The sequence below is a fragment of the Carettochelys insculpta genome, chromosome 1 (genome assembly GCF_033958435.1).
Source record: "Carettochelys insculpta isolate YL-2023 chromosome 1, ASM3395843v1, whole genome shotgun sequence".
Lineage (NCBI taxonomy): Eukaryota > Metazoa > Chordata > Testudines > Carettochelyidae > Carettochelys > Carettochelys insculpta.
Window position 1 is genome coordinate 221,604,483 of NC_134137.1, and position 27,562 is coordinate 221,632,044.

The 27,562-nt window shown below is 45.9% G+C and overlaps 1 protein-coding gene across 1 annotated transcript in view; it reads right to left on the bottom strand.

Annotated features, from left to right (window-relative positions):
- CFAP44 (cilia and flagella associated protein 44) overlaps positions 1–27,562 on the bottom strand; it is a 117,657-nt gene that overhangs the window by 32,646 nt on the left and 57,449 nt on the right. The window contains exons 18-27 of the mRNA XM_074983552.1: positions 23,431–23,583; positions 16,630–16,851; positions 15,888–16,033; positions 14,472–14,742; positions 9,943–9,998; positions 8,318–8,480; positions 7,124–7,254; positions 3,741–3,934; positions 3,106–3,286; positions 747–924 (exon numbers count right to left, since the gene is read on the bottom strand). Coding sequence (XP_074839653.1) covers positions 747–924; positions 3,106–3,286; positions 3,741–3,934; positions 7,124–7,254; positions 8,318–8,480; positions 9,943–9,998; positions 14,472–14,742; positions 15,888–16,033; positions 16,630–16,851; positions 23,431–23,583 — 1,695 coding nt within the window. The remainder of the gene's footprint in view (positions 1–746; positions 925–3,105; positions 3,287–3,740; positions 3,935–7,123; positions 7,255–8,317; positions 8,481–9,942; positions 9,999–14,471; positions 14,743–15,887; positions 16,034–16,629; positions 16,852–23,430; positions 23,584–27,562) is intronic.

The window sequence follows — 27,562 nt, forward strand, 5'->3', positions numbered from 1 at the left end:
TTTTCAAAAAAGAGGACACCCCTGAGGAGTGGATCTGTATCAGTATCAGTCTCTATCAACTCACATTTTATTAACATACTATGGCCGTGTCTACGTGAGCCCCAAACTTTGAAATGGCCACACAAATGGCCATTTCGAAGTTTACTAATGAAGTGCTGAAATGCATATTCAGCGCTTCATTAGCATGTGGGCGGCCGCGGCACTTCGAAATTGACGCGGCTTGACGCCGCGCGTCTCGTCCAGACGGGGCTCCTTTTCTAAAGGACCCCGGCTACTTTGAAGTCCCCTTATTCTCATCAGCTCATGGGAATAAGGGGACTTCGAAGTAGCCGGGGTCCTTTCGAAAAGGAGCCCCGTCTGGACGAGACGCGCGACGGCGAGGCGTGTCAATTTCGAAGCGCCGCGGCCGCCCGCATGCTAATGAAGCGCTAAATATGCATTTCAGCGCTTCATTAGTAAACTTCGAAATGGCCAGTTACGTGGCCATTTCGAAGTTTGGGGCTCGTGTAGACGTAGCCTATATGTCCTATAACACATTAATACAATGTGAGTTGATAGATATTGATACAAATCCACTCCCTCTCAGGGATGGCCTCTTTTTTATATGGTAACCTTAACCCTACATGGTCTGTCCTTCATAGCACCCCCCACCACGTCACTTTCAAAACATTTCACAATGACTTATTTTCTAGAGAACATTTTGTAAACAGCGATTAGCCCCACTGTCAATATATCCATTTACATACCACTGCCTCTAGCGACCTAAGCTGCATCATCTTCTTCTCTGCATTCATACGCATGTGCTCTGGGATTTTGTAATTTGAGGCTGTCTTCAGTTTGAAATCTCCCATGTTTTCCTGAGCCTCTCTGATGTCCTGAACATCCTTGGGGTTCTCATAGTTGTCACTGGGTTTGCTCTTGTATCTGCCAAGTATCAAAACCAAGCAGAAATTCTAAGGCTGCCTAAATCTCCCACCTTCATGCTTAAGTGTCCTGTTGGTGTCTCTTGCTTTGCGCAAGAAGGATTGGTAGGAGGGTCAGGAGTCAGTGGAAGCATAAACAAAACTAGCGAGAAAATGTCAATTGTTTGAAAGAGTTTGTGTGTGCCATGGGACTGTCAGAAAGTGATCCAAACTTTAGAAAGAATATCTCCTTCTGTGTAGTAGAGAAAAGCAAACATGCATTGAAAAAATGTGATTTAAAAAAAAACTGAAACAAATATATCACATAGCTCTGCCATTTAGGACAGATTCAGCTAAGACCCTTTAGCAAGGCCCTGGGGTGAGAGAGGACCCATAGACAGCAACGAGCAGCAGCTAGCATGCTATAAGCTGACTGCACCTAACAAAATGCCCTTGAAGAGGAGCTAGCACCAAGCGTATGTAGCACCTTCCCATCCAGTTCAATATCTCAAGTCATGTTAAGCCTGAACGAAAGGGTGGGGAAGGAGATGGTATAGGAGTTATGTGACTTATTAAACCGATGTGTTCAGCACATGCTGCTGGCTTTCCCAGAGAGATGGCTGGCAAAGTTCTGCTTGATTGCTGCATAGACTTAAGAGCCTAATTATTCAGTTCTTATCCAATCAGATTCTCATTGATTTCAAGAATTTACAGGTCACAACACTATTTTTCTGCCTCCACTGTTGGCACCATTCACGTGAGTAAGCTATAGGTTAAGTGTGAATAGATTCCTGTTTTCCATTTCATTCTGGGAGACTTTCCTGTCATTTTTCATTTTAAGAGTGGAGCCAACAGGAAAGGGAAGGGACAGTGTGACATGTATGTACACACGTTAATTAGGGCTGCCAACTGTCTAATCTCTCAAACTCAAACACCCTTGCCTCACCCCACCTGCCCCACACTTCCCTGATGCCTTGCCTCTGTCCTAACCCTTCCCGACTCATCCACACCCCCTCCCTCAGTTGCATGCTCTCCCACACCCTCACTCACTTCCACCAGGATGCAGGAGGACAACATGTAGGAGGAGATGTGAGCTCTAGGCTGGGGCCAAGGGAATGAGAGTGTGTGAGGGGCTCTAGGCTGAGGGGCTGCAGCCTCTGAAAGTAGTTTGAGAGAAGCAAGGTGTTCATGTAGAGAAAGGTACTGGGGTACAGGGGGATGGCTCTGGGAAGAGATTTAGGGTGGAGTATTGGGTAGAGGAGGTTGTTGGGGTGCATACTCCAGTTAGGTGGCACTTACCCTGGGTAGCTCCCCGTCCTCGTTGGCAGCACAGTGGGGCTAAGGAAGACTCTCTGCCTACCCTGGCCCCACGCTACTCTCTGAAGTTGCTGGCACGTCCCTACCTGCATTACCTAAGGAAGGAGGGCAGACAACTCCACATGCTGCCTGTGCCTGCATGCTCTGCTCCTGCAGCTCCTGATGGCTTTAATTCTGAGAGAAGGGGAACTGTGGAGTTGTTGCTTAGGGTGAGAGCAGTATAAAGAGAAGCTCTACACATACCCTCCATATAGGTTGTAGTGGGGCTGTGCCAGCCACCTCTGGGAGCAGCACAGGCCCACAGCAGACAGGCAGCCTGCCTTAGCCCTTCTGCGCTGCTAGACTTTTAGGGGCCGAGCTCCTGCTCTGGCTTCAGGAGTCTTCCAGGGATTGAGTCTGATTCCAGGAGCCTCCCAGTGAAACCTGGAGGGTTGGCAACTCTAATGCTAATATAAATGTTCAGGATGTTAGTGCAAATGGCTCACCCACACTATTACTGCAAAGGGTTTAACTGAGGGCCGACACTAGAAGTTTTGGAGCCAAGTCAAGATGGAATTGGCCACCTCCAATAGTACTTTTCTTCCTCCCTCGTCCCCCTATCTGGCTGAGCAACCTACGTGGTCACTGACTACGTCATTTGGCATTACTTTAAAAGAGGAGCCAGGGCTGCCAGCACAAGAGTCTAAGATTTCCGTAAGAGTCAAGGGCACCTGCTGTCCATAACTGACAATTTGGAGATAATTAGTTTTAACTTGCTACCTTAGAATTATAGGGAATTATGCAAGAATACAGCAGTGATATTTAAGAGCTAACTACGATTATTGGCCACAGACGAGACACAGATGTAGCACCAATGGAAAGATGCAGTTTGTGCGTCATGACTTACAGTTCATCCCATTCCTTTCTCCTTTGAATAATCTTAGCTTTGGCCCTGTCAGCTTTCTCAATAATTTTTCTAATTTGTTCAAGTCTGTTTCCACCAAAACGTCCTATAGCACCTTGTAACTGGGACCTCTTCTTCAGCTTGTCAGCTTCCTTCTCCTCTTCAGTAACTCCAGCAGTCTGACCTAAAAAGAAGGGAGTGGATGTGTAAGTATTAGGTATTGTTATGTGACATTAAACAAGTCAAGGCAACTGTAAACCATACTGGGCCAGCTCCAGCTGAAGTCAATATTCCTTCATTCATGTCACATTATCAACTGGAAAAAACCATAATGCTGTACAACCTTATGTCCCCCATTTGGGTTGACGGGATTTGCCAACATTGACTAGAATGTGGAAAACATCTGGTTCTAAATGGCACAGGGAACTGTTGACTGGGAGTGCAAAGTGGTGGCTGAAACAGAACATGAAGATACTCCATGACCACCTTCTATCACCAAGTTTCTTTGCTTTATGAGGATGCGACATACTGCAGTCTCTTCCCCGCAACCTCAGGAAACTAAGCAAAGTGAGGTGAAGGATGGAAAGCACATCACAGAAAATAGAATGGCAGCATTTAAGCATTCGCATATGTCTTACTTGGCTCTTTTTGGCTTTCTCGTCTTTGGTCTGCTTCTTTTGTGAGTTTGCTTATTCTTCTCTTCCCTATTTGACTTTGTTTTCTGGCTTTATAGTACCTCTCGGAGAGGGCCAGGAGCCTATAGGTGGAGATTTGATGATTACTTCCTATAGCATGAACAACCGTTGTGTCAAATTCCAACGTATCTCGAAACCTAAGAAAACAAAATGGAGATAATATCTTCTATTGTTCGAGTTTCGCAGTAGCAGTTTATGAAATATTTTCCTTCTATCCTCTGTTGCTTCCCCAAAAGGCTTAAACAACGTGTTATATTTATTAAACATATTATATAACCATAGCATCTGCACACATAAAATAGCTGGTATCAGTGCTATGACAGTACCAGAACCTGCAAATCCAGTGAGGGGACCCGAGAGGGGGATGGGTGCCTTCTAGTACATGGCCCACACAGGTGGGGACCCCCCCAGGTGCCCAGGATCCTCCAGAGCTCACCGGCTGCTGGTGGAGGGGGCTGGTCACAGAAGGTGGGGTCACTGCCCCTAGAGCCAGAGCAAGGGGCTGACAGGTCACCCCCCCCGCCGTCTCCACAGCACCGCTGACCGAGGGCCAGGTGAGCCCCGTCCAGGGCCAGGACACCCCTCCCGAAAGAGCGCCAAGGGGGCCGGACCGTTGGGCTGCCCACCGCAAGTGTGGGCCCATGCGCAGAGGCCACGCTGCCATCACCGCCACGAGGAGGAGCCCACCTTGCAGATGGCTGTGATTCAGGAGCAGACAGCTGTGCTCCAGCAGTGGCTCAACCTTGAAGAGGTGGACATGGGGTGGCAGCATGTGGACTGGGGTGAAGTCGCCGGGGCCTTACAGGCCCTCACCCGGGCTGTCACCCAGCACTCACCCCTGCCACTTAAGGCCCCTGTTACCTCCCCTGCAGCCTACCTTGCCGCCACCCCTGCCACCTTCTCTGCAGTCCACCCTGCACCTCCTGCACCACATCTCCCACTGCCCCCCCGCCAGAGTACGTGCCACCCCGACCTTGCCGCCCTCCTCCCACGTGATGTCCCACCAACTGCCCTGCTGGAGCTGGTGCACCTTCTCCTGGCCAGGGCAGGCTGTGCTGTGCCGACCTCCCTCATCCCCCAGCACTCAGGCCGCAGTTGCTGCACCCCCTGGCACATCCCCACCACCCTGAGGTCCTGGCCCTGTCCTAGCTCCACCAGGACCCCTGGACCTGGGGCAGTAGGGCCCCCCGCAGTTGCCATGGGTCACAGCCCTCCCACCCCCATGGAGACTAAGGCCCACCCCCTCCAGGTTCTGCTGCCCCCACCCCCACTCCCACGCTCTGTATATCGCTCTCCCCATTCACCCCTGTATATAGCCCTTCCTGTTCGTATTATTGTTTCAAGACGGTTCATTTTAAGTTTCAGCAAGTTTATCTGAACCCCCTCCTCTGTGTCCCATGTGATAGGTAGAGGGGGAATGTGGGGGGTGGTGTGGGGGGGCATATGTGGGGGGCCGTGGAGGAGGGTGCTGGAGGGAGAGTCACCGGGGCCCATCACTGAAGACCATCCTGAGGGCCTCCCTCATCCATATCCTGGTGGCACAGGGCATGGGGGAGCTGCTCATACCCAGGCACTGCCTCGGCAGCCCACCCTGGGGTGTAGTGCTCCTGCTTGCTCTTCACAATATTGTGGAGAGCACAGCACATGGCCACATTCCTGAGGCTGACCTCCAGCCTTGAGAGTGGGCAGCAGAAGCACCCCTACAGCCAGCTGAAGGCCCACGCCACTCTGCCCCAGGCTTGATTCAAGTGCTCATTGAAGCACTCCTGGGTGGGATCAGTCTGTCCTGTGTAGGGATGCATGAGCCACAGATGGAGGCAGTAAGCAGCATTGGCCACTGTGCACATGGGTATGTGGATGTGCCCAATGGGGAGGTCATGCGGGAGCACACAGGTCTCTTCCTGCAGCCCAGCCAGGAGTTCCAGAACATCTGGGCTTTGTGGTCCCACTCAGACCACCCCACACAGATGTCCAGGAAGCGGCCCTGGGCATCTACAAGGCCCTGTAGGACCACAGAGTGGTACCCCTTTCTATTAACCTGACGGCCCACACTGTGGTCTGGGCCCAGATGGGGATATGGATCACATCCAGGGCCCCAAAGTGGTTGGAGAAACCCAGGCTGGTGAAGCCCTCCATGGCGGCATCAAGGTCTACGAGGTGCATGACCCTCTGCAGGAGGACGGCATTGATCACTCGGACGACATGCCTGGGATGGAGGGTGTGTGCACTGTGAGTGCGTGTTGGGGTGCCCGTGTTCCCTCCCTGGGACCCAACCCTGTTCTGTCGCCACACCCCTCTCTCATCTCTGATGGGCACCCTTTCCCGGGGGCCCCCTTCCCTCCCCTGGTGTGGGTGTGTGACCCCAGCCACACATTCCTCAAGCAGGACAGCCTCAACAGTGGCCTTCCCCACCCCGAACTGGTGGTCAACTGAGCAGTGGCTGTCCAGGGTGGCCAGCTTCCGGATGGCAATGGCCACATGTTTCTCTGGGCAGAGTGCAGACCTCATCCGCATGTCCTGATAGTGAAGGACGGGCACAACCCTAGGAAGGTCTCCTTCCTCGTGCAGAGGTTCTGAAGTCACTGCTCGTCATCCCACTCCTGCATGATCACCTGGTCCCACCACTCAGCACTGGTGGGGTGGTGCCACATGCGCTGGATGGCACAAGGGATGGGGCACGGGTGGTGCCCTGGGGTGAGGGCCTACAGGAATGGGGCTGGGGGAGTTGGCCTCCAGAAGAAAAGGAGGGCTGTGGCAATTATTGTGGCCAGCAGCCTGACCACAGTGCTGCTGGCGTCCCCGTCAGGGAGCTGGATGGCATCCATAGGTGCCTGCTGGATCCGGCAGTATCTCTGAGCATGGGGTCTGCATTGCTATGTATGCCACTGGCCCTCAGTGTGTGCAGTCTGGGGCTGTTTGGGAGGGACCCTTTAAGGGAGCTGCTGGCTGCGGAACCTGGAAGGTTTTGTCTGACATGATACCCCATCTGTGGTGTTTCCTGGCTTGTTCTTTTGAAAGGGCTGTGTGGATGCTCCCTTTCAAAAGAGTGCCACTCCGTTTTGAAAGAATGGATCGGTGGAATGATCCGCTTTTGGGTATGTCCATGCTGTTTGGAAGCCTGGTCTTTCATAAGGTGCCTTCTGGAAGCTTGCCTTTCGAAAGCACCCTGTAGTGTAGACATGGCCAATGAGAATATAATCAATAACAGGACACAGATACACTTTAGTTCTATGAAGAAATGTTCTTTTCTTGTTTCTCAAGGCAGATGTAACCCAGTTAATGAAAAATCACATAGTACAGGAAGACAAAAGAAAGCTAGCCCTCACCTTTTCTGCAATTTCTGCAGTCCAATGCGATGCTTCTCCTGATCCCAGGCCAACTCCTTCTGCACTAGCTGGATTCTCTGTGCTGTCTGCCTATCCATCTCCTCACAGATTCTGTGGTCCAGCTCAAATTCCTTCAGACAGATGGGAAATTTAGCATGCTGTGTGCTAGGCTATGACAGTCACAGTGGTTTGTTTTAAGCCAAAGGAGCTGATGTGTATTGACGCAACTGCTCACTCCAGAAACTGTTCTCCAGATTAGAGAGAGCCACATTTTTCCATAACAATTCTGTAATAACACCCAGCACTAGGCCTGGATTGGAGCTTCTGATATATTAAAATACACACATGCTCACCCCTTCTTTCAATCCAACAAACTGAAAATCAAGGAACCCCTGTGCTTTTCCAGAGCAAGATTAAAACACAGTGTGCAAGAGAGAACCAAGGCAAATTGCTACTTTAGCTCCTTGCTAGCTTTACCACTTTCACTCACTTCAGGGTGGTTCTCTATTATATTTGCATTCCCTTCTCTGTATTCTTTAAAGAGTAACCGGAAGTCAGCAGCATTGTTGCTTAGTCTATAGATATTGTAGAAACTCCAAGACCCTAACTTCTGCAGCACACTCAGAAATGCCTGTGCCATGGGGAAGCAACTCATTTAAGGAGCTGGAGTGGGAAGAGGGGGAAAAGGTTTGGTCACATTTTGACTCTAAGGCTATGTCCACACAGCAACATTACTTTGAAATGAGCTCTTCCAGAAGGCATTTTTTCTAGAACAGCTTATTTCAAAATAGCACATCTATACACAAAATGTATATTGAAATAGTGCTCAGCTATTTTGAAATAGAGCATCCACACACAAGACAGCCTATTTCAGATTAAAGCCCTTGGAAGCACTATGGCTTTTTACAAAATAGCTCCTATTCCCTGTCTGCACAACCACCATTCTGAAACAGCTATTTCAAAACAGGCACTATTCTTTATGTAATGATGTTTACCAAATTCGAAATAAGTCATCTGCTATTTTGAAATTATTTCATAATAACGTTTGTGCCGTGTAGATGCTCGCAAAGCTATTTTGGAATAGCAGCTGTTATTCCGAAATAACTTTGCTGTGTGGACACACCCTGACACACCAATCATTTTAAAGTGGCAGCCTAATCCGAGGATAAATGGTATTCCAACAATCAGATGTACCTCTCTGTGCAGCTGCATGTGCTTTGGCAGCTCCATGTTCCTCTGAAGCAGGTGATGAAACTTATGCCTAAGGGTGATCAGCTCTTGCCTCTTTTTGTTTTTTTTGTCTTCTGCTGCCTTCATTATCTGGTCATATTCCTTTTTCCGTTTGGCATTCTCAATACTGGAAGTACATAAAAGAGGAAGCAGTATTATCTGACTGGTGGATGTGAAGAGTGAGGAGACACATAGTGTAACCTTCTAGGCAGGAACAAACATGGGTCAAATCCTGCCCTTACTGACACTCATGCAGCTCCCCTGGAATCAAAGGGGCTGGAGAAAAGTAGAATGAACTATCGGACTCTGACATTTTGGGTGGAAGGGTTTACTAAATACTGTGTTTCTACAGTGCTTAGCACAGTGGTCTGCAGCCTGAGGCTCTGAAGCCACATACAGCTCTTTAAGGATTTCTTTGTGGCTCCTGCAACTATAATTACAAAGCAAACCCTCCTGGTTATTTTCAAGAAATGGTGACCGTGTAAAAGTCCAACAATGAACAACTCGTATGTAAATAGCAAATATGTGATTTTGAAACGGATAATTCCTCCTTTAATATGTGCAATACATTATGGAATAGGATACTGTAGCTGTGTTTTTATCGTGTTGCTAATAAAGTCTTGGTTTTGAAAGAGAAAAGAAAGCTGGTTGCATTTCTGCTGTGAAGGGCAACATGCATTTTAGAAAAGAAAACTGAAATTAAACATGCAGTAAAATTGGCACAATTAAAGTGGGTACAGGAGCGAAAGTAAGCAAGATAGTAATACAAACACACACACGTAAAGTGTGAGGAAAGAGAATATGTAAAAAGGTTGTGAACATCCTGCAGTAAACATGTATTGCATTACAAATCACTGTGTGTGCGCTGGTCTTAAAAGAGGGGTTATAAAACGAATGGTTTGTCATTATTTATTAAGGACTATCTCATATTCACATGCAGAGCGGCTCTTGAATTGAGTTTTTACCAGATTTGAAAAAAAAGGCTCTTGCTATTTTGGTTGCCAACCCCTGGCCTAGCACAATAGACATCTGGCTTAGATGGCCTCTACATACTATCACAGTAAATATGTTAAATAATGTAGGAACACCATGCCACAACTACTTCAGAAAAACAGGTGGATGTGATGGATGTCTGCATACAGTCAGCACATGAATCAAAGGCTCTGTGTCTCTGCAGACAATGACCCAGATTTGGAGTGAGCTGCTGTCTTTTTTTGAGAAAGCAATGCCAGTACAACCAAATGGTAAAAGATGCTGGCTCGGACATCGCCCAGATAAACAAGGTCCGCGGTACCAATCGAGTGATCGGGCTTGGGTCAATAAGTTGCCTACTGAAAGAAAATTACACCTAACACATATGCTGTGTAGTAGATTGGTGCGGAGCCGGTCTACAGAAACTAAGCCACTCTGCACCGGATAGCAAAAGATGAAAAGAAATAGCGAGAGAGGCATCAGACACCAACGGGTGCTGAGCCCATGGTTATTGATGATGATGATGATGATGATGATGAATGTAGCTGGGCCACATGAAATGGAGGCAGAACTACTAGCAAATGCAATGTTTCTCACTTTCATCAAGTACGCCTTACCTGTACGCATAAGGATCCTCAATATCCTCTGCGGTTTTCTCCTTTTCAAGACCTCCCTATGAAGGAAAAATATAACTGTATTGTAAATAAGTAATGACACTCATCAGCTCATTAAGCTGTCCCGTAGTTAAGAAAGAATCCCTTACTCCTCCTCCTAAGTCAAATAATGTTTGTAAAGCCAGGTGAAACCTTCATAACAATGACTAACACCATAGGGTCAGTGAATATCCGATTCTAGTGGTTCCTCAGGCAAAAAAAAAAAAAAAAAAAAAAGAAGCCAATACACTATTTTTACCAGGAAACGCAGGGAGGCCAAATTGATCCATGGTGTAACCAGTGTTCCCTGTAAACTGAGCATTTGGACAGCAACACAGGGGAGATTAAAGTGTTTCCCAGCTGACTACCAGAACAGCTGCCCTCAGCCAGCAGCACATGTTTCTAATGGTGGTGTACATCTGCACGGGCCTCAATGCACCTACCAAAATTTATTCTGCACAAGGATGGAAAAAAATTAGCGGGAACATCAGATGTCACTCAACTAACTTCGGTGGGCTTGAGCGTAGCCCAATATGAATCCCATTTACATCTAAAGGTAGTGACAGAATTTGAAAGCTCTTTTATATGACTGAAACTAGACTAAAACACCCCCTGAAGAGTCACTTTGAAAAGAAATTGCCTTTTTAGATGAACATAAAGCAATGCTATCAACCTGAGCCATGGAAATGATGGTATAAAGATCATCAGACTTTTTAAAATATAATTTACAGTGCAGTCTACTCAGCTAAATGATTCTACCAAGACAGCACTTTTTTACTCAATAGTCCTCTATTTCTTTTGGAGTCAGACCTGTTTACTTTGCTGATTACATTTTTCCTTTGAGGGAGTTTTATTCCTGTTAGTCCTTCCAAACCAATACAATTCAGAGAGTTAGATAAAGTGTATCCTTCTTACGTATCATCAGCAGAATTATTTGCTAAATTCCTATCAGTTTCATCGGTGAAAATTCAGCAAGAGTAATAGGACGGCACAGCAGTTTTAGACTATGTCTACACAGAAGAGTTATTTCGGGATACCGGAAAGATCTCAAAATAGCTACTCCGAGTCTTTGACAAACAGCTGTCATTTCAAAATAGTTTTCCAAGTAACGGGATGCTATTTTGGCACCCCTGTACTTCTCGTTGCAGGAGGAGTAAGGGATCCATCAAAATAATGCAGTATTTTGAACTACATTCATCCCTTGCTATATGAGCACAATTGGTTCCCAACTTTCTGTTCGTAGGTGAAAACTTGTAAGAGGAACACTAAATTACCATTAAAATACATGTAAAAGTCTCTGATTAACTCGGCAAAAGAGTGGCAGCATGTGGCGCTGCTTTTGAAAGGTAAGTGAACCTTGAGTTTAGAGGCGGATTGAGGAGGGTTAAAGGTTGGGGGCAGTTGGAGGACATGAGCAGGAGGGAAGGTTAAAACCTGATGGCAAGTTGGGTCCGTGGAGTGGATGGGAGGCGTTAAGGCTGCAGTGGCTTGGGTCTGTGGGGCTGGTGGCGGGGGGTCACACTGCAGCAGGTTGGGTGCATGGGCTGGCGGGTGGGAGGTCAGGCTGCAGCGGGTTGGGTCTGCAGGGCCAGTGGGGTTTCAGGCTGAGGTGGGTTGGGGCTACGGAGCCAGCAGTGGGGTTCAGACTGTGGTGGTTTGGGTCTGTGGGGCTGGCAGAGGAGTGGGGTCAGGCTGCAGCGGGTTCGGTCTGCAGGGCCAGCGGGGGGGCAAGTCACACTGCGGCAGTTTGAGTGAGCAGGGCTGGCAGAGGGTTCAGACTGCGGCAGGTTGGAGCTGCAGGGAGGGGGGTAAGGCTCGTATTAGCAGGGGGAGTTCACTCATCTAGTGAATAAAGGGAAGCATATGTGTCCCTCACTTCATCGAATACTCCTAAGTAAAGTACTCATTTAACGAGGGATGAGTGTACACTCAAAGTAAGCTATGCAATTTGTGTAGCACAAATTACGTAGCTTATTTCGAGTTTAGGCTGCCTTGTGGACATAACCTTACAGGCCTAATTTGACTTGCAGAATCCTTATTGCTAGAGCTGATATATGAGAATGAAAGCACCTAGAGCTTGATTCCCAGTATCCATGGGATGTTTGCAGGTATTATAAATTTAAAAAAATCCTTCTCATACATTAAGGAACTACCGAAACCACTGATAAAAAATAAACAGTGCCTAATGATGCTACTTTTCGATCTTTCACAACAGAACTATACTTTAACAAAAGAGAAGCACAGAAGACAGAAAATTTGACAGGCCTTTGGTGTTCTCAGTCTGCGAATATGCGAGGTGATGATTAGCTAAAGAATGTCAGAGCATGCGTATCAACAGAATAAAGAGATTTTTCCCTTTTAGAATGAAGAAGAACAAGAGCACAGATTGGGGAAGGCGAAGCCTTACACACATTAAGACTCATTACATTAGCAGACTGTTTCAAAGGGGTGGGGTGTGCCTCAGAGACTGACAGGAAGGGAGAGCCAGATGCTCCCTATGCCACTGCACCAAGAGCAGAAGGCTGGGGCAGGAACAGGAATTGTAAGAGGAAAGCCCTGAAGCTTAGCTGAGCAGAAGCCACCAAGGGAGGCAGATGTTCCAGTCTACTACTGGAATCAGAACCTGTGGAAGACTTCTACTGACCAGAGGCCACCTCCCAGAGACCAGGATTACCTGACACGCCAGATGCTGAGGAGCCACTGAGGCTGCCATTGACAATATATCTCAAGGATACAGAGGATGACACTGAAGTTCAGGTACACCCAGAAGGGCAGGTAGGAAGGAGATCAGGGACTGTAATCTAGGTGCAGTTGGCTGACTATGGTCTGGGTGCAGGGGTGTTTGAGCTGTAGTCAGCGTATTGCAGTGGGATTCACAGCTAACTCAGTGGCAGACATCTCTGCCACTGGTAGGGCTCTAGGCTGGGATGCAATGGGGTTGGGTGGGCCTGTGTCCCTCTACCCCTGCCATCTCACCCCTGGAGTAGTAGAATCATAGAACTGGACTGGAAGGAACCTCAAGAGGCCATCGAGTCCAGCCCCCTGCCCCAACGGCAGGACCAAGTACTATCTAAACCATCCCTGATAGACATCTATCTAACCTGTTCTTAAATATCTCCAGCGATGGAGATTCCACAACCTCCCTTGGCAATTTATTCCACTGTTTGACCGCCCTGACAGTTAGGAACTTTTTCCTAATGTCCAACCTAAACCGCCCCTGCTGGAGCTTAAGCCTGTTGCCTCTTGTTCTATCCTCAGAGGACAAGAAGAACAATTTCTCTCCTTCCTCCTTATGACTCCCTTTTAGATACCTGAAAACCACTACCATGTCTCCCCTCAATCTTCTCTTTTCCAAACTAAACCAGCCCAATTCTTTCAACCTTTTTTCATAGGTCACATTCTCTAGACCTTTAATCATTCTTGTTGCTCTTTTCTGGACCCTCTCTAGTTTCTCCACATCTTTTTTGAACTGCGGTGCCCAGAACTGGACACAATACTCCAGCTGAGGCCTAACCAGTGCAGAGTAGAGCGGGAGAATGACTTCTTGTGTCTTGTTCACAACACACCTGTTAATGCATCCCAGAATCATGTTTGATTTTTTTGCAACAGCATCACACTGTTGACTCATATTTAGCTTGTGGTCCACTATAACCCCTAAATCCCGTTTTGCTGTAGTCGTTCCTAGACAGTCTCTCCCTAGACAGTAGTAGTCCCCTTCCCTAGGCCAAGATGTCTGCACCTGTGCATAGCTGCCAGAGCTTGGACAACTGTGCTCATGCCTGCCTGAGCCCCAAGACGTTGTGCTGTATGTCTAAGCCCTTGTCAGTCTCCAAGGTTGTAAGCTGGATGCTAAACTTCTGCTGGCACCTTAGACCCTTTGTTCAACGTTCCTCCCTGGCTGAGGGTCTGGGTCTCTAACTATTTGTGACTCTATCCTGCCTCAGGGTTGGAACTGGAGACTAGCAGTTGCCCCATTTACTCAACCTGTTGTTTCAGGAACTTGTAAGGCAAAAGGGCATGGCCTCTCTCAGACTTGACAGCAAGGGAGAGGTATACCCAGTGCTTTTTTTTGTGCTGGTATTTGCTGATACTGAGTACCAGCACCTCAGAAGCCCCAGCTATGAGATTGGCTGCGGAGGAGGGCACGGAGCCGGCTGAGTACTGACTCCTTTTTTTAAATAAAAAAAGCCCTGGGAACACCTACACATAAATGCTTACACAGATCTTTTGCTTGGACTCAGATTTCCAAATTGATCTGAAAGCCTCAGTTTTCTCCAGGAATGATCCACAGTGCAAAAAGATTTGAGTGGGTTCTTTTTTTTGTTTGTTTGTTTTGGCACAGAAGAGGTAACAAGACCACTGTCATTGAGCGTTAGTGGCTATTTTTGTATTTGCAGATATGGACATGTCGCGGAGAAAGAACTATAATGCTTTACCTACTCACCGTAACACAATACAGAACAGTTAAGAAATGTTTTTATTCAGCTACTTACTCTTGGAGAGGGCACTTTGACTTTTAGGTCTTTTTGAATGTCCTCTGGAGACAGGATATTGAAGGTAAAGATATTGCTATCTGCTCCACAGGTAACCAAAAACCGGTCATCATAACTAGAGTAGATCCCCTGTATTTGGCCATAATCATTGTCATGCATGTTGAAGGACCAATATCCATTCATCATGTCTGCTGAGAGGCCTTTGTCCTGGAGAGGATAAATTCTCACTGCTCCGTCCTTCATCCCACAGAACATCAACAGCTTGCTTGTGCTGTTAAGTGAACAAAAGTGAAACCATGCCAGGTACAGCTCTAGACCCCAGCTAATGTTGCATCAACAAAGAGCCAGTGACACTTGTGAACAAAAGCTAAATTAGTACTATGGGTGAAATTCAGCAAACTATGAAGGGCTGAAGCAAGGCTCTCACAATATATCACTTATGCCATGCACAAAAAGACTGTTGGGAAGATAAATGGCTACCCAAAGGTGCCCATGCTCCTCCTGTGCATCAGGGAACTGGCTTCTGAACTGACTCACAGGATGGCAGAGAAAATCAGTTCTGCATGGACAAGGTATGGTATTGGGACAACATGACTCCACTGGGCTCCAACAACCCGCAAAACAAGTGTAGCTTGGTTGTGGCCGTTATCCAACACACAGGCTGGATGAGCAACTAAGGGGAGGCTACAGGCTGCCACACACACTGGTTTAGAGTTAGAAGGTGACTTTTACCTCCCCACATTCCATCCAATAGGAGGAGAGGAGAAGATGAGTGTAAATTACAGTTTTGTAATCTAAAATGGCTGCCTTAGGGTGACATCAGGCCTTGTACCATAGTGTGGGGAGAGCACAAGGAGCTCTTCTCTCCACTTTTACAGTCCACGCAATGTCCAGTTCAAGCTGCAGGCCTGGCACAAGGAAAGTGTGGGGACTGCTTCCTCCATGCTCGCTAGAAGGTGTGAGGGAAGGAAGGAAGGAAAGCCATGACTTCATTCCCCTATCCACTGGCACAGAGATCAAAAACAGTGCACAGAGGTGTTAGGCTGCACCCCTATAGGAGGTAGCAGCATCCCACGGCAGAACTGCCCCAATTCATGGCTGTGTCTTAAAGGCACAGTTGAGCTCCAACTTCTCAAAAAAGTGGGCATTTTCGCCACAAACAATGTTTTTAAAAGAAACAATAATGTACCTTACACAACTGTACTCAGAGGTCCTACCAAGAAGAAATCCTAACTCTAATAACCAACTAACACTAGGCACCAGGGAATAAAGCGGAACTCCTCTTGAACTCTGGCACATGGATACTGATCCACTCAAGGAAAGAAACCAGTGGAATACATCGTGATATCTCCAGAGTCCAGTTCTTACAGCTTAGTACAAAATGTTGTTATAAAGCAGAAACTTTTTTTTTCTTACCAGAAAGAGATCCTTTGGATGGGGTTGTCATCTGTGTTCTCCATGGGAATGACATCAAAGGGCTCATCTTGCCTGCTTTCAGGAGATATTTGATTCTGAACTGGAGAGAAGGCACAGTGGTAGAGGTAACCAGAATCATAGCCACCCTACAGAAGAGAAGGGACAGGAAGAAGAGTTGAGAAAGGGATGCTGATTCAAGTATCCAGGAAAATGCAGTTTCATGAACAACTGCTCTTCTCTTAAATTTCTTTTTAAAGATCAATGTACTGCAAATGAAAGATGCAAACTAAAAATACCTGGGAATTGTTTATCCATCCAAGTAGTCCACTACTATCGTTGAGTTACCAGCAATTGCCAACTCTCTCTGTCCCACCAATGTGCCTCAATCCTCACCTCAAGAGACCACCATATACTACGGGGAAAAGTTTAATCTCTAGATGGTTTCAGTCCTTGGCCTCTCTCCAGAGATGACCAACATGCGTGCCATTTGTTGTGAACTGGAATGGCACTATAAAATCATTTCACAAAGACCACTGAGCACTCCCATGAAACACTTGATCTTCACTGAACATTTGAATATCATCAAGCATGGGGCACAAGTGACCTTATGTCCTAAAGGAAAAAGGATTTTATTCCAAATACCAGTTCTCTAAGCCAGCTAATCCCCAAGTCCATGAATCTTATTGTCTCTCCACTTTACAATTCCTTTATCAAACAAAAAATGAAAGAATACTTAATTTACCAAGGAGAGCCAGAATTTCCCTGGTGATGAATAAAACCCACAGACAATGGGGCTGGGCTCCTGTGGGATGTAGATGGGTGGCAGTGGCTCCTCTTTCACAGGCTCTGCCTCTGGCTCTTCTTCTATCTCAATTCCCATCGCCTTCTGTTTCTGCATCCACTCCAACCGTGCCTTCTCCTCCTCCTGTTTCTTTTTCTCTCTGCGCTCAATCTCCTCTTCCCTCTGTTACAGAAAGTAGTGAAAAGTAGGTTGTGAAACCGATGCATCGACTGAAAGTCTCTCCTGATAAAAAGTGCTAGAAAGAAGTATTCGGCACTTCTAAACAGAAGTCAAGTTTGACTACACACCCCCACAGTGCTGCACACACTAAAATGTTGAGCTGCAATTGCCCATACATGCCCTGCTAGTACGAACTAAAAGGTACATATTTCTTGTTAACATAATCCTATTTGAAATGGGACTATGGGCAAGTCTACACTACAGCAGAAAGTCAACTTAAGGTATGTAAATCCAGCTATGTAAAGAACATTAATTGCTCCACTAAGGGAGATTGATAGAAGCATTCATTCCTGTTGGTTTCCCATACTCCTAACAAGAGGTAGGTGTATCGGCACCAATGCAGGGCCCTGTAAGTTCAGTTTAGGGTATCCCTACAAGGCGCACTAAATTGACCTCTGGAAGGTTGACTATGGCAGGGTCAATCTTCCCTGTAGTGAAGACAAAGCAAACACAAACTAGGTACCTTTTAGTTTAAGCTAGGAGCATTTACATGCAGTAGGTGAAAGCACAATACTTTGATGCACTCTGCAATTCACACCTCTGTAGGCCACTCTGCAGGGCCCGTGTAGACAAGTCCCATGGTATTTCATTTGAAGCTGTAGTGGGAATCCTCACAGTCCCTCTTCCTCTTATGTTCTAACTCAAAGGGCTAATGAAAGAGCAATCACCTTTCACCAGAAACATGCTGAATATAGCTTTTTCACAAGCCAATGACTCCTTGTGTTAGCCAGAGGGCTTGCTAGACCAGTGTTTCTCAACCACGGGTACCTGTATTCTGGGTGTACACTCAGGTCTTCAAGGGTGTACATCAGCACACCTAGATATTTGCCTAGTTTTAAAACAGGCTTCACAAAAAACACTAGTAAAGTCAGAACGATCTAAAAGTTCATTCACACAATGACTTGTTTCTACTGCTGCATATGCCTTACGCTGAAATGTAAGTACAATATTTCTATTCCAATTCATTTTTTGATAATAAGATGGTAGAAAGTCAGAAAGTGTTCTGTAGTAGTCTTTGGTGACATTTTTATATGTTTTTGTAAATACACAGTATTTAAGTGAGGTGTAACTTGGTGGTGTGCAAAATAAATCTGACTCCTGCAAAGGGTACAGTAATCAGGAAAGGCTGAATGGCCCTTTGTTTCAAGACCTCAGATTACCTTAGGACTATGTGTCTCAACCAGTGGTATGTGTACCATTAGGGTTATGTGAGAGAAGTCTGGGGGTACTTATTTTTTTTGGAAAAAGGGGTACTTTATAAAAAATAAAAAGATTGAAAAACACTGAACTAAACGGCAATGGATGGTTCTTTATCAACTCGTGGACCGGCTGTACTACTTCTGCAGTGTTTCCAAACTGTCTTACTTGCCCAAAACAAAAGAGATCATGCTGGAGACTTGAATTCAGATTCCTGTTGTGCAGCACAGTATTGCTCAAACCAAAGTTTAAGTGAAAATAAAGCACTTGTAATGACCTTCCTTCTGAACACTATATTGATGAGTACTGCCATGGCCAATTTATACAACCTTTCAAGTGTTTATTTTTATTAAAAATTATCTTAGCATAAATATGTTTCAATTATCAAGCTGCAATAGGCTTTTCCCAGGGAAGTACTAATTTTGTAAGGAGCCAAAGAGATCTTTTCTTCTTGAGTACAGAACTCCTTCTGGTCACTTTGTGTGCTGGAACTTTTGCCAGACCTTTAACAAACTATCGTAGTAGTAGCAGCAGCAGAGTGACAGTCCTTGCCGCATCTGTTGTATGTGTAGTGGGTGTCTGGCAGGTCCTTGCTACGCTTTCTGTGGGGTCGCTTCTCCTCTGCTATCTGTCTGATCCTCATCTCACCCTTCTGAAGGCCCTTGTGTAGTTCCTGCCTTCATCTGCTGCGATCGTCTGCCAGCTCCTCCCAGCTGTCTGGCTTGATGTCTACCTCCCTGAGGTCCCTCTTGCAAACATCTTTGTAGCGCAATTGGGGGCATCCGGGAGGTCTTTTGCCAGAGGCTAGCTCACCATACAGGATATCTTTTGGGATCCTTCCATCATTCATCCTGTGGACGTGGCCAAGCCAGCGGAGCCACCACTGCCTGAGGAGGGCATGCATGGTTGGGATTCCAGCTTGCTCAAGGACGGCGGTGTTGGGCACTCTGTCCTTCCATGATATCCCAAGAATGCTCCTGAGGTAGCACAAGTGGAAGATGTTCCGCTTTTTTCCTGGCAGGCGTACAGGGTCCAAGACTCGCTGCTGTAAAGGAAGGTGCTGAGGATGTAGGCTCTGTAGACATGCATTTTGGTGTGGGTGTACCACTTGTTGTTATTCCACACTCTCTTGCTGAGTCTGGACAGAGTTGTGGCAGCTTTTCCGATCCTCCTATTTAGCTCAGTCTCCAGTGACAGGGTGTCAGTGATGGTGGACCCGAGGTAAACGAACTCGTGGACGACCTCTAAGGAATAGTTATCAGTGCTGATTGATGGAGGGTCAGCAACATCCTGAGCAAGTACGTTTGTCTTCTTTAGGCTGATGGAAAGCCTGAAGTCCTTGCATGCTTTGGAGAACTGATCCAGCAGTTTCTGAAGCTGGTCTTCTGTGTGACACACTGCAGCAGCGTCATCTGTGAACAGCATCTCTCTGATGAGGACTTCCTGTACCTTAGACTTAGCTTTCAGCCTTGCAAGATTAAACAGTTTCCCATCAGATCTTGTGGGCAAAAAGATGCCCTCTGTTGAAGATCCAAAGGCGTGCTTCAGGAGGAGCGCAAAGAAGATCCTGAACAATGTCGGAGGAAGGACGCATCCTTGTTTGACGCCGCTCCTGATGCTGAAAACATCCGATAATGTGCCGTCATATTGGATGGTTCCTTTCATGTCTTCGTGGAAATACTGGATCATCCTGAGTAACCGTGGTGGACAGCCTATCTTGTGGAGCAGTTTGAACAGTCCATCCCTGCTGACCAAGTTGAAGGCCTTGGTCAGGTCGATGAAGGCAATACAGAGTAGCTTCCTCTGCTCCCTGCATTTCTCCTGCAGATGCCTCAGAGAGACCATGTCAGTGGTAGATCTCTCTGCGCGGAATCCACACTATGATTCGGGATACACTCTCTCAGTAATCTTCTGGAATCTGCCGAGGATGACGTGAGAGAACAGTTTACCAGTGATGCTTAGGAGGGAGATTCCACAGTAATTGTTGCAGTCGCTTCTGTCTCCTTTGTTCTTATACAAGGTTACAATGTTAGCATCGCGCATATCCTGTGGAACCTCTCCCTCTCTCCAGCACAGGCACAGTAGCTCATGTAGGGGTTCCAGGAGGGTGTCCATGGCACACTTCATTACCTCTGGTGGTATCCCATCCTGGCCTGGGGCCCTTCCTACTGCAATGCTGTCGATGGCTTTCTTCAGTTCGCGCACAGTTGGTTCCTGATCCAGTTCATCCATTACTGGTAGGAGCTCAACGGCATTGAGGGCTGTATGAACCACAATGTTCTCGCGTGAGTACAGCTCGGAGTAGTGCTCGACCCAGCGCTCCATCTGTTTGGCTTTGTCAGTGATGACTTCACCAGATTTGGATTTCAGGAGGTGCCATGTTGTTCTGGGTGGGTCCTAATGCCTTCTACATACCCTCGTACATTCCCCTGAGATTACCAGAGTCAGCACTCATCTGGATGCTGCTGCATAGCTCGAGCCAGTAGTTGTTGGCACAGTGCCTGGCTGTCTGCTGTACTGTTTTTCTGGCTGCTCCAAGTGCTTGCAGGGTACTCTGGCTCGGTGAGCTTTTGTGCTCCAGGAGTGCAGGGCACTTCTTTTTGATGGCTGGAATCATCTCATCGTAGTTAGCTTCGAACCAGTCATTTGTGTTTCTAGCTCTTCTTCCAAACACCAATAAGGCCGTGTTGTAAATTGTATCCCTCAGATGCTGCCATCTGGATGTCACATCAGCAACCCCAGGGCTGCTGCGCAGATTCTCCTCGAGGGTCCCTCTGAACTTTTCGGCTCTCTCTGAGTTTGCTGTCTTTCTGGCTTCAATGCAGGGCCTTCCAGTTGGTTTAGAGTGGTACAGATTCTTCGGTCTCACCTGTAGTTTGGAGCAAACTAGCGAGTGATCTGTATCGCAGTCAGCACTATGATAGCTGTGTGTCAGAAGGATGTTTTTCAGGTTATCACGTCTAATGATGACCACGTTTAGTTGATGCCAGTTTTTCGAGCGTGGGTGTCTCCATGACACTCTGTGCTGTGGCTTGGTTTGGTTGTGATGCACAGATTGTGGCACGTGCAAAGTTTGAGAAGACGCTGTCCATTTTCATTCATTTTTCCCACACCAAAGTGGCTGAAGCAGAAAGGCCATGAGTTGCGATCGGCTCCAACTCTTGCATTGAAGTCATCCAAAATGTACAGTTGTTCGCAAGCAGGTATCTGCGCTATGGCAGCACTAAGCACCTCATAGAACTTGTCTTTTATTTCTGGTGTGGCGTACACGGTTGGAGCATAAGCGCTGATCTGGTGGACAGGACCGGCGCAAGTTTGAAGTATGACCTGAAGGAGTCTTTCTGATCCGCCCATGACTAATTCCACCATTTGTAGAGGGGTGTTTCTGATGGCGAAGCCAACACCATGCTCCCTGGGTTCTTCTTGGGCTTTACCCTGCCAGAAAAAGGTGTAGTCCTTTTCCTTTAGAGATCCCGAATCTGCGAGTCGCGTCTCTTGCGGAGCAGCAACGTCAACTTGGAGCCTCTTCAGTTCCTCATTGATGACAGTGGTCTTTCAGGTGTCGCTGATGTCCTGAAGATCTTCAGTCAAACCGGTCAGCGTGGTCTGCACATTCCAGCAAGCAAGCTTAAAACTTTGATGGTTTCCTTTTCTTGTTGATTTTCTTATTGGTTTCCCTGGTGCTCAGATTTCAGGTCACTTGTCAGGTTTGGGAACCTTAAGCCTCACACACCCAGTGAGGCAGGTGAACTGTGGTGGGACAGTACCCTACTGGCTGGGGGCTGCCCAGCTTAAGGCGGGCAGTGACTGTCCAGTGAGATGCAATGATCTCTCCCACCGTCGAAGGCAACCCCTGGCGCTCGTTCTCTACGCCAATCGAGCAAGAGCTTATAACCGGTATCTGTTACCTCCCGTGTTGGTTCAATGCTGTTAAGCGATGATAGAGTACCTCTCCAGGTGCGAGCCTGGGCAATTTTTTTGGGACCCTGGGCTGCCCAGACGCCAGTGTCCCAGTCTTGGCTTTACTGATATAGTCCAAAAGAGAGGATAACCTCTACGTCTGGTACCAGCTCAGCTACAGGAGTTGCCGGGTCAATGCCAGAAGTTGGCACAGAACCGCCTTAGGACTCCGCTCCGGATTTTCTGTCAGGGTTCACTGCCTTAGCCTTGCTCCTTCCCAGGATAACCCACAAGGCAGTGGGGTAACAAACTATCGAGGTAGCAGTTATAAAGCAACCGCACATTGAGGAGGCAGGACATGCAGCACAAATCTGTCCAAAGATGGCACCAAATGCGGATAAAACCACAGAGGTTTCTGGGTGCAAACTGATGCACCACTAGGGCAGGACAGGACTCAGGGTGCCCTGTGATACACACACACACCCCTTCTGCTTTCCTACAGCCTTAGTGGAAAAAAAGGAAGAGGTGCTCTGTGGGATAGCTGCCTAGAGTGCACTGCTCCAAATGCTGCTGCAAGTACCACAAGTGTGGTCATGCTACTGCACTGACAACTAACCGTGTGAACACACAAGAGCAGTTTCATTGCTGCACTCTGTGAGTAGCACTGTAAATGACAGTGCTTTATACCTGCAAGTATAGACAAAGCCTTAGTGTTCTATTCCTGAGCCAACCACCAACTTGTTTTTCAGTTTCCTAAAATACTAGTGAAAGACTGTGCAACTCCGTGCTACCTAAGGTGTTGCCCACATTTATACCAGACGTGAATTTGGTCCCTCCTGTCTTCAAAGAAGTTAGTCCTTATTGAAGGATGCATAAATGCCATTCAGTGCTGATTTTTTAAAATAAAAATTTCCTGGTTAGAGTCATCGCAGCACATACAAAAAAAGTATCAGAAAATGTTAACTGGTGGAAAACAACAACCATACTTCATCTCTGATTAACTTAAAAGTGGCCAAATGTATATTTATGAAATTGTTCAAAAGAATGTCCTTCAAAGATGGGATTGAGCATGAGAAAGTACAGCTGTAAGGATAATTTTTTCTGTAAATTAAAAGATTGAATATATATTTTAGAATGAACATGACACTTTAACTTTAGTTCTGCTACCCCTAGTATAATCCTGTAATATACATGCATTATAAATTACATGTTATTCTTCCATTCCACTTTTTATTTCCATGAATAAATGATGACAAATATATTTTCCAACTGATGAAGCATGAGTAATCTGTGCCCGTACTCCTTTTGAATGGCTCCACTACAATCCTGCATTCAGCATTACACAAGCTAGAAACTTCAGTGAAAGTTTTCACTCTGTGGATACGGATAGCTCAGAACTTCATTCCTCACAAGATAGTTCTTTACCTTGATCCGGGATTTAATGCTGCAGAAATGGAAGTACTGTGTGGGCAGGTCTTTGATCTCGTAGGTGGCCACTGTGTCCTCTTCTCTAAGGATGGGAGCAGGAACCTGAAGAGCAAAGCCATTCTCACAGAGCACAAGCAGCATGCTCTCTGCCTGTAGAACAACACACAGAACATAAGCACTGGACAGACATATGGAACTGGGAGAGAGGAAGAGTACAGCTCCCGGACAGAAGTTTTCAAGCCACAAAGTTAAAGGCACTCCAGTCAACATCCACAGATTATTTAAATGAGCAAATCTCCACCAAAAATCAGCAACTCTGATCTATATTGCATACCCTATAAAAAGCTAATCATCTGAAGATCTTCTTGCTACAGAGAGTACAGATAATGTTTTGAAATTATTTAGACTGAGAGCAGCACGATTATGGTTAGTGGTATGGGGGCTGGCCCCTTAAAATGAAGCGGATCCAGTTCCTGTGAGTAAGTGCAAGTGCTCCAGTTTGCCAATTAAAAAGGCAGAGCACTTGGCATGATAAAGGCTCAGGGAGAATTAGACAGAGAAGGTTTATAGTGAAGGCTGGAATGGGGTTTGTTACCTGATCTTCCAAAGGCCAACAGGCAGGACCAGAGACTTAAAGGCAGAAAAGCAACAGAAGACATTGCCTGATGAATTCCAAGCGAAAGAACTGGAGCTGAGGACCAGACAGGGCTGAAAAGGGAAACAACAGAAGGATCTACCTGCTGGCTTCTCCATGCCAGATGAGAAGTTAACAGAACAGAGGGAGTGACGGATACTCCACTGGTAAGGATGAACTCCTAGCAGAAAGGTAACAGAGAGATAGCTGTGCTAGTCTATATACTGTCAAAACAAAAAAGCAGTCCAGTAGCACTTTAAAGACTAACAAAATAATTTATTAGTTGTTGAGCTTTCGTGAGACAGACCCACTTCTTCAGACCATAGCCATACCAGAACAGACTCAATATTTAAGCCACAGAGAACCAAAAATAGTAATCAAGGTTGACAAATCAGAAAAATATTATCAAGGTGAGCAAATCAGAGAGCAGAGGTGAAAAAGGGGCTGGGGGAGTCAAGAATTAGATAAATCCAAGTATGCATAAGAGCCCCTATAATGACCTTGAAAATACCCATTCCGGTTCAAACCATGTGCTAATGTGTCGAATTTGAATATAAAAGAGAGTTCAGCAGCCTCTCTTTCCAAACTGTTGTGAAAATTCCTCTTCGGTAAGACGCTAACTTTCAGGTCATTAACAGAATGGCCCACTCCATTAAAGAGCTGACTGACAGGATTGTGAATTAGGATTTGCTCACCTTGATAATGATTTTTCTGATTTGTCAACCTTGATTACCATTTTTGGTTCTCTGTGGCTTAAATATTGAGTCTGTTCTGGTCTGGCTACGGTCTGAAGAAGTGGGTCTGTCCCACGAAAGCTCATCACCTAATAAATTATTTTGTTAGTCTTTAAAGGGCTACTGGACTGCTTTATTGTTTTCATAGCAGAAAGCTTTGGGGAATGTGGATGTCATCCAAATAAGGAGAGTAGAGGACAAAAAAAATGAGCTTGGGTGGTAGAAGATGCTGTTGTGATAAGTGCTGTGTTGATGGACTAGCTGTTGTGTATTATAAAAGCTCCGTGCTCTGGGGGGTGATTAATGGACTAAGTTTTGGGACTTCTGCTATGGATTATTTATTACATGTTTTTGTAACAAGGCATCCCCAAGCAGAGGTATTACCGAAGCAAATGAAACTGTGGACCTCAGGGGAGGTCTACACCTGGGGATAAAGTCATCCTAAGATACACAAGTCCAGCTACTAGAATAACATAGGTGGAGTTGATGTACCTTAGGTTGACTTTCTCCTCTGCCCCCAGAGTCGGAGGTCAATGGGAGAAACTCTTCTCTCAACTTCTCTTACCCCTCATGACTGCAAGGAGTACCAAGGTCAATGGGGGTGCCCCCAGTGTTTGATTTAGCACGCCCCTACTAGGGACGCACTAAATCAAACACTGGAAAATCAATCTGCATAGTGTCAACGCTGTGGTAAATGTAGACATACCCTGTCAGAAAAAGTGGGACTGTAACCATGGCACTAGGATGCCCTGCTGAAAAGAAGGTGCTCAGGGAAGAGAAGGAATCATTCACACCTTGTGAGTCTAGCTGTTTTGAAAGACTGGCCTAAAACCAAAAGCTTGTGTCAGAGGTTTTGTTTGAATATGCAGATGAAAGTAGCTTTATCTGTACTATCTTTAAGATGGGGCCTGAAATCTTGGGGGAAGGGGGAACAGCTCTCTTACAAGATTTCCGGTCCCTGCTAGACCCATAAAAAGCCAATATCAAAGGGAACAACAGAAGTAGGAGGAAGATATTTATTTCCCATAGAAGGCCTCACGGATGGGGCAGGGCTCTTTGTATTATTTGAAGTAATTCACCCAACCATAATATATACAAAGGGAGTTGTTTGCAGTTGCTGTATGAACTGCAACTTAAAATAACATCTTTTGTTCATCTAAAGTCTCCACCTTTAAGTTCCTTTAATTAAATGTTCAGTTTTTAATCTCCTTCTTTGCTTATACAGAAGAGAGAAAAAATGAAAGTACATTTGACATCTATATGAATGTATAACCTAGATACGACACATGAAAATAAATATACTCTCTTAAGAGGGTTTCTACACCTAGCAGCAAGGTCGGGATAGATACTTGTCATTGGCAGGCAAGCAGACAATCAGAAGACCCTGACAAGCAAGAGGGAGAAGAAATACTGGTGTTTGTCAGGTATACAAGTAACAGGTTGCCAGGGAAGAATGAATCTGAGATGGCAGCTCTGAGCAAATTCCTATGGTTACTTAGGCCAGGTCTAGTCTAGACAGCGTTTGCCAGCACAGCTATATTAGTATATACAGATATACTGGCAAATTCCAGGGCAGAGACAATTTATACCAGCAAAAGAATCCATTCATCAACATGAAGCTTATATAATTTCCTTTTAAAAAACAAGTGATACTGGCTAACTGACTTCTTGGCGAGCACAACTGAATCCACATTCATGCTAATAGAGATCAAAGGAGATATTGATTATGTTGTTTTTGTTGGCCTATAGTCTGCAGTTTGCTACTACATTGCTTCTACATAATGTTTGCCTAGTAATTAAATACCCCTAGATTGAAGGTGTGTTAATGTACAATTGCATTAAGCTGTTAAAACTTCAAGAAAACTAATGTAATGTTACTTGTATTATTTCACTTATCTATTTCTATTAAATGTTATAACAGAAATTACATTATGCATATTCTTGTAGCCAAATATCCATTACATGCATCTGAAGCTTTGGGGAAATGCAAATGAAGAGTGCTAACTTTAAAGCAAAGGCCACTGGGTTCAACAGTGGGAAATCGTGGATGCAGTCTCTATTTCATGCTCATCAAAACCCATGTGGGTGAAGATGCTGTTCAGAGTATTTTCTGGAGAATCTATCAAATGGATTTCAGGAAATGTTTCTCTGTGAACTTTTTTGACACTTGCAGAGAAGCATTCCAAATGCAAGACAGGGATGCTCAGAGTTATTCTGGGTGACCTGATGAGACTTTGGAAAGTTGGCAGATTATATTACTGCTATCATTTGGATTTACAGTCTCTGACTCACCTGTTAATTTGTTCTACCTGCCTTTACCTCTCAATAACTCTCATTTCTTTTTTGTAGCTTATAAATCTTTACTAGAAAACTGACTACCAGCATGGTTTTTGGAGTAAGGTCCAGAGGAAAAATGACCTGGGAGATAAGTGACTGATCTTTTAATACTGAGAATAATCTAATGCGATACGACTTCTGGTTTATATAGCTTTTTATCACAAAGTCCAGTTTATCTGGGTGGCAAGATGGGCTGGAGACTCTAAGGGGAGGGAGCAGCTCCCTGTGTCTCGATGGTAATACTGGGATAGTGATCCAGGAATGCACATTTGTTACTGGCTTGGAGAAATGTAATTATAGAATATGATGAGTAGGGCACTCTCAGAAAACCATCATCCAGCACAGTCTGTCAAGATCTCAAATGGAACCCGCAAGGAAAACATAAAAGATGAAAACCTTGGACAACATGGAAAAGATCTACTGA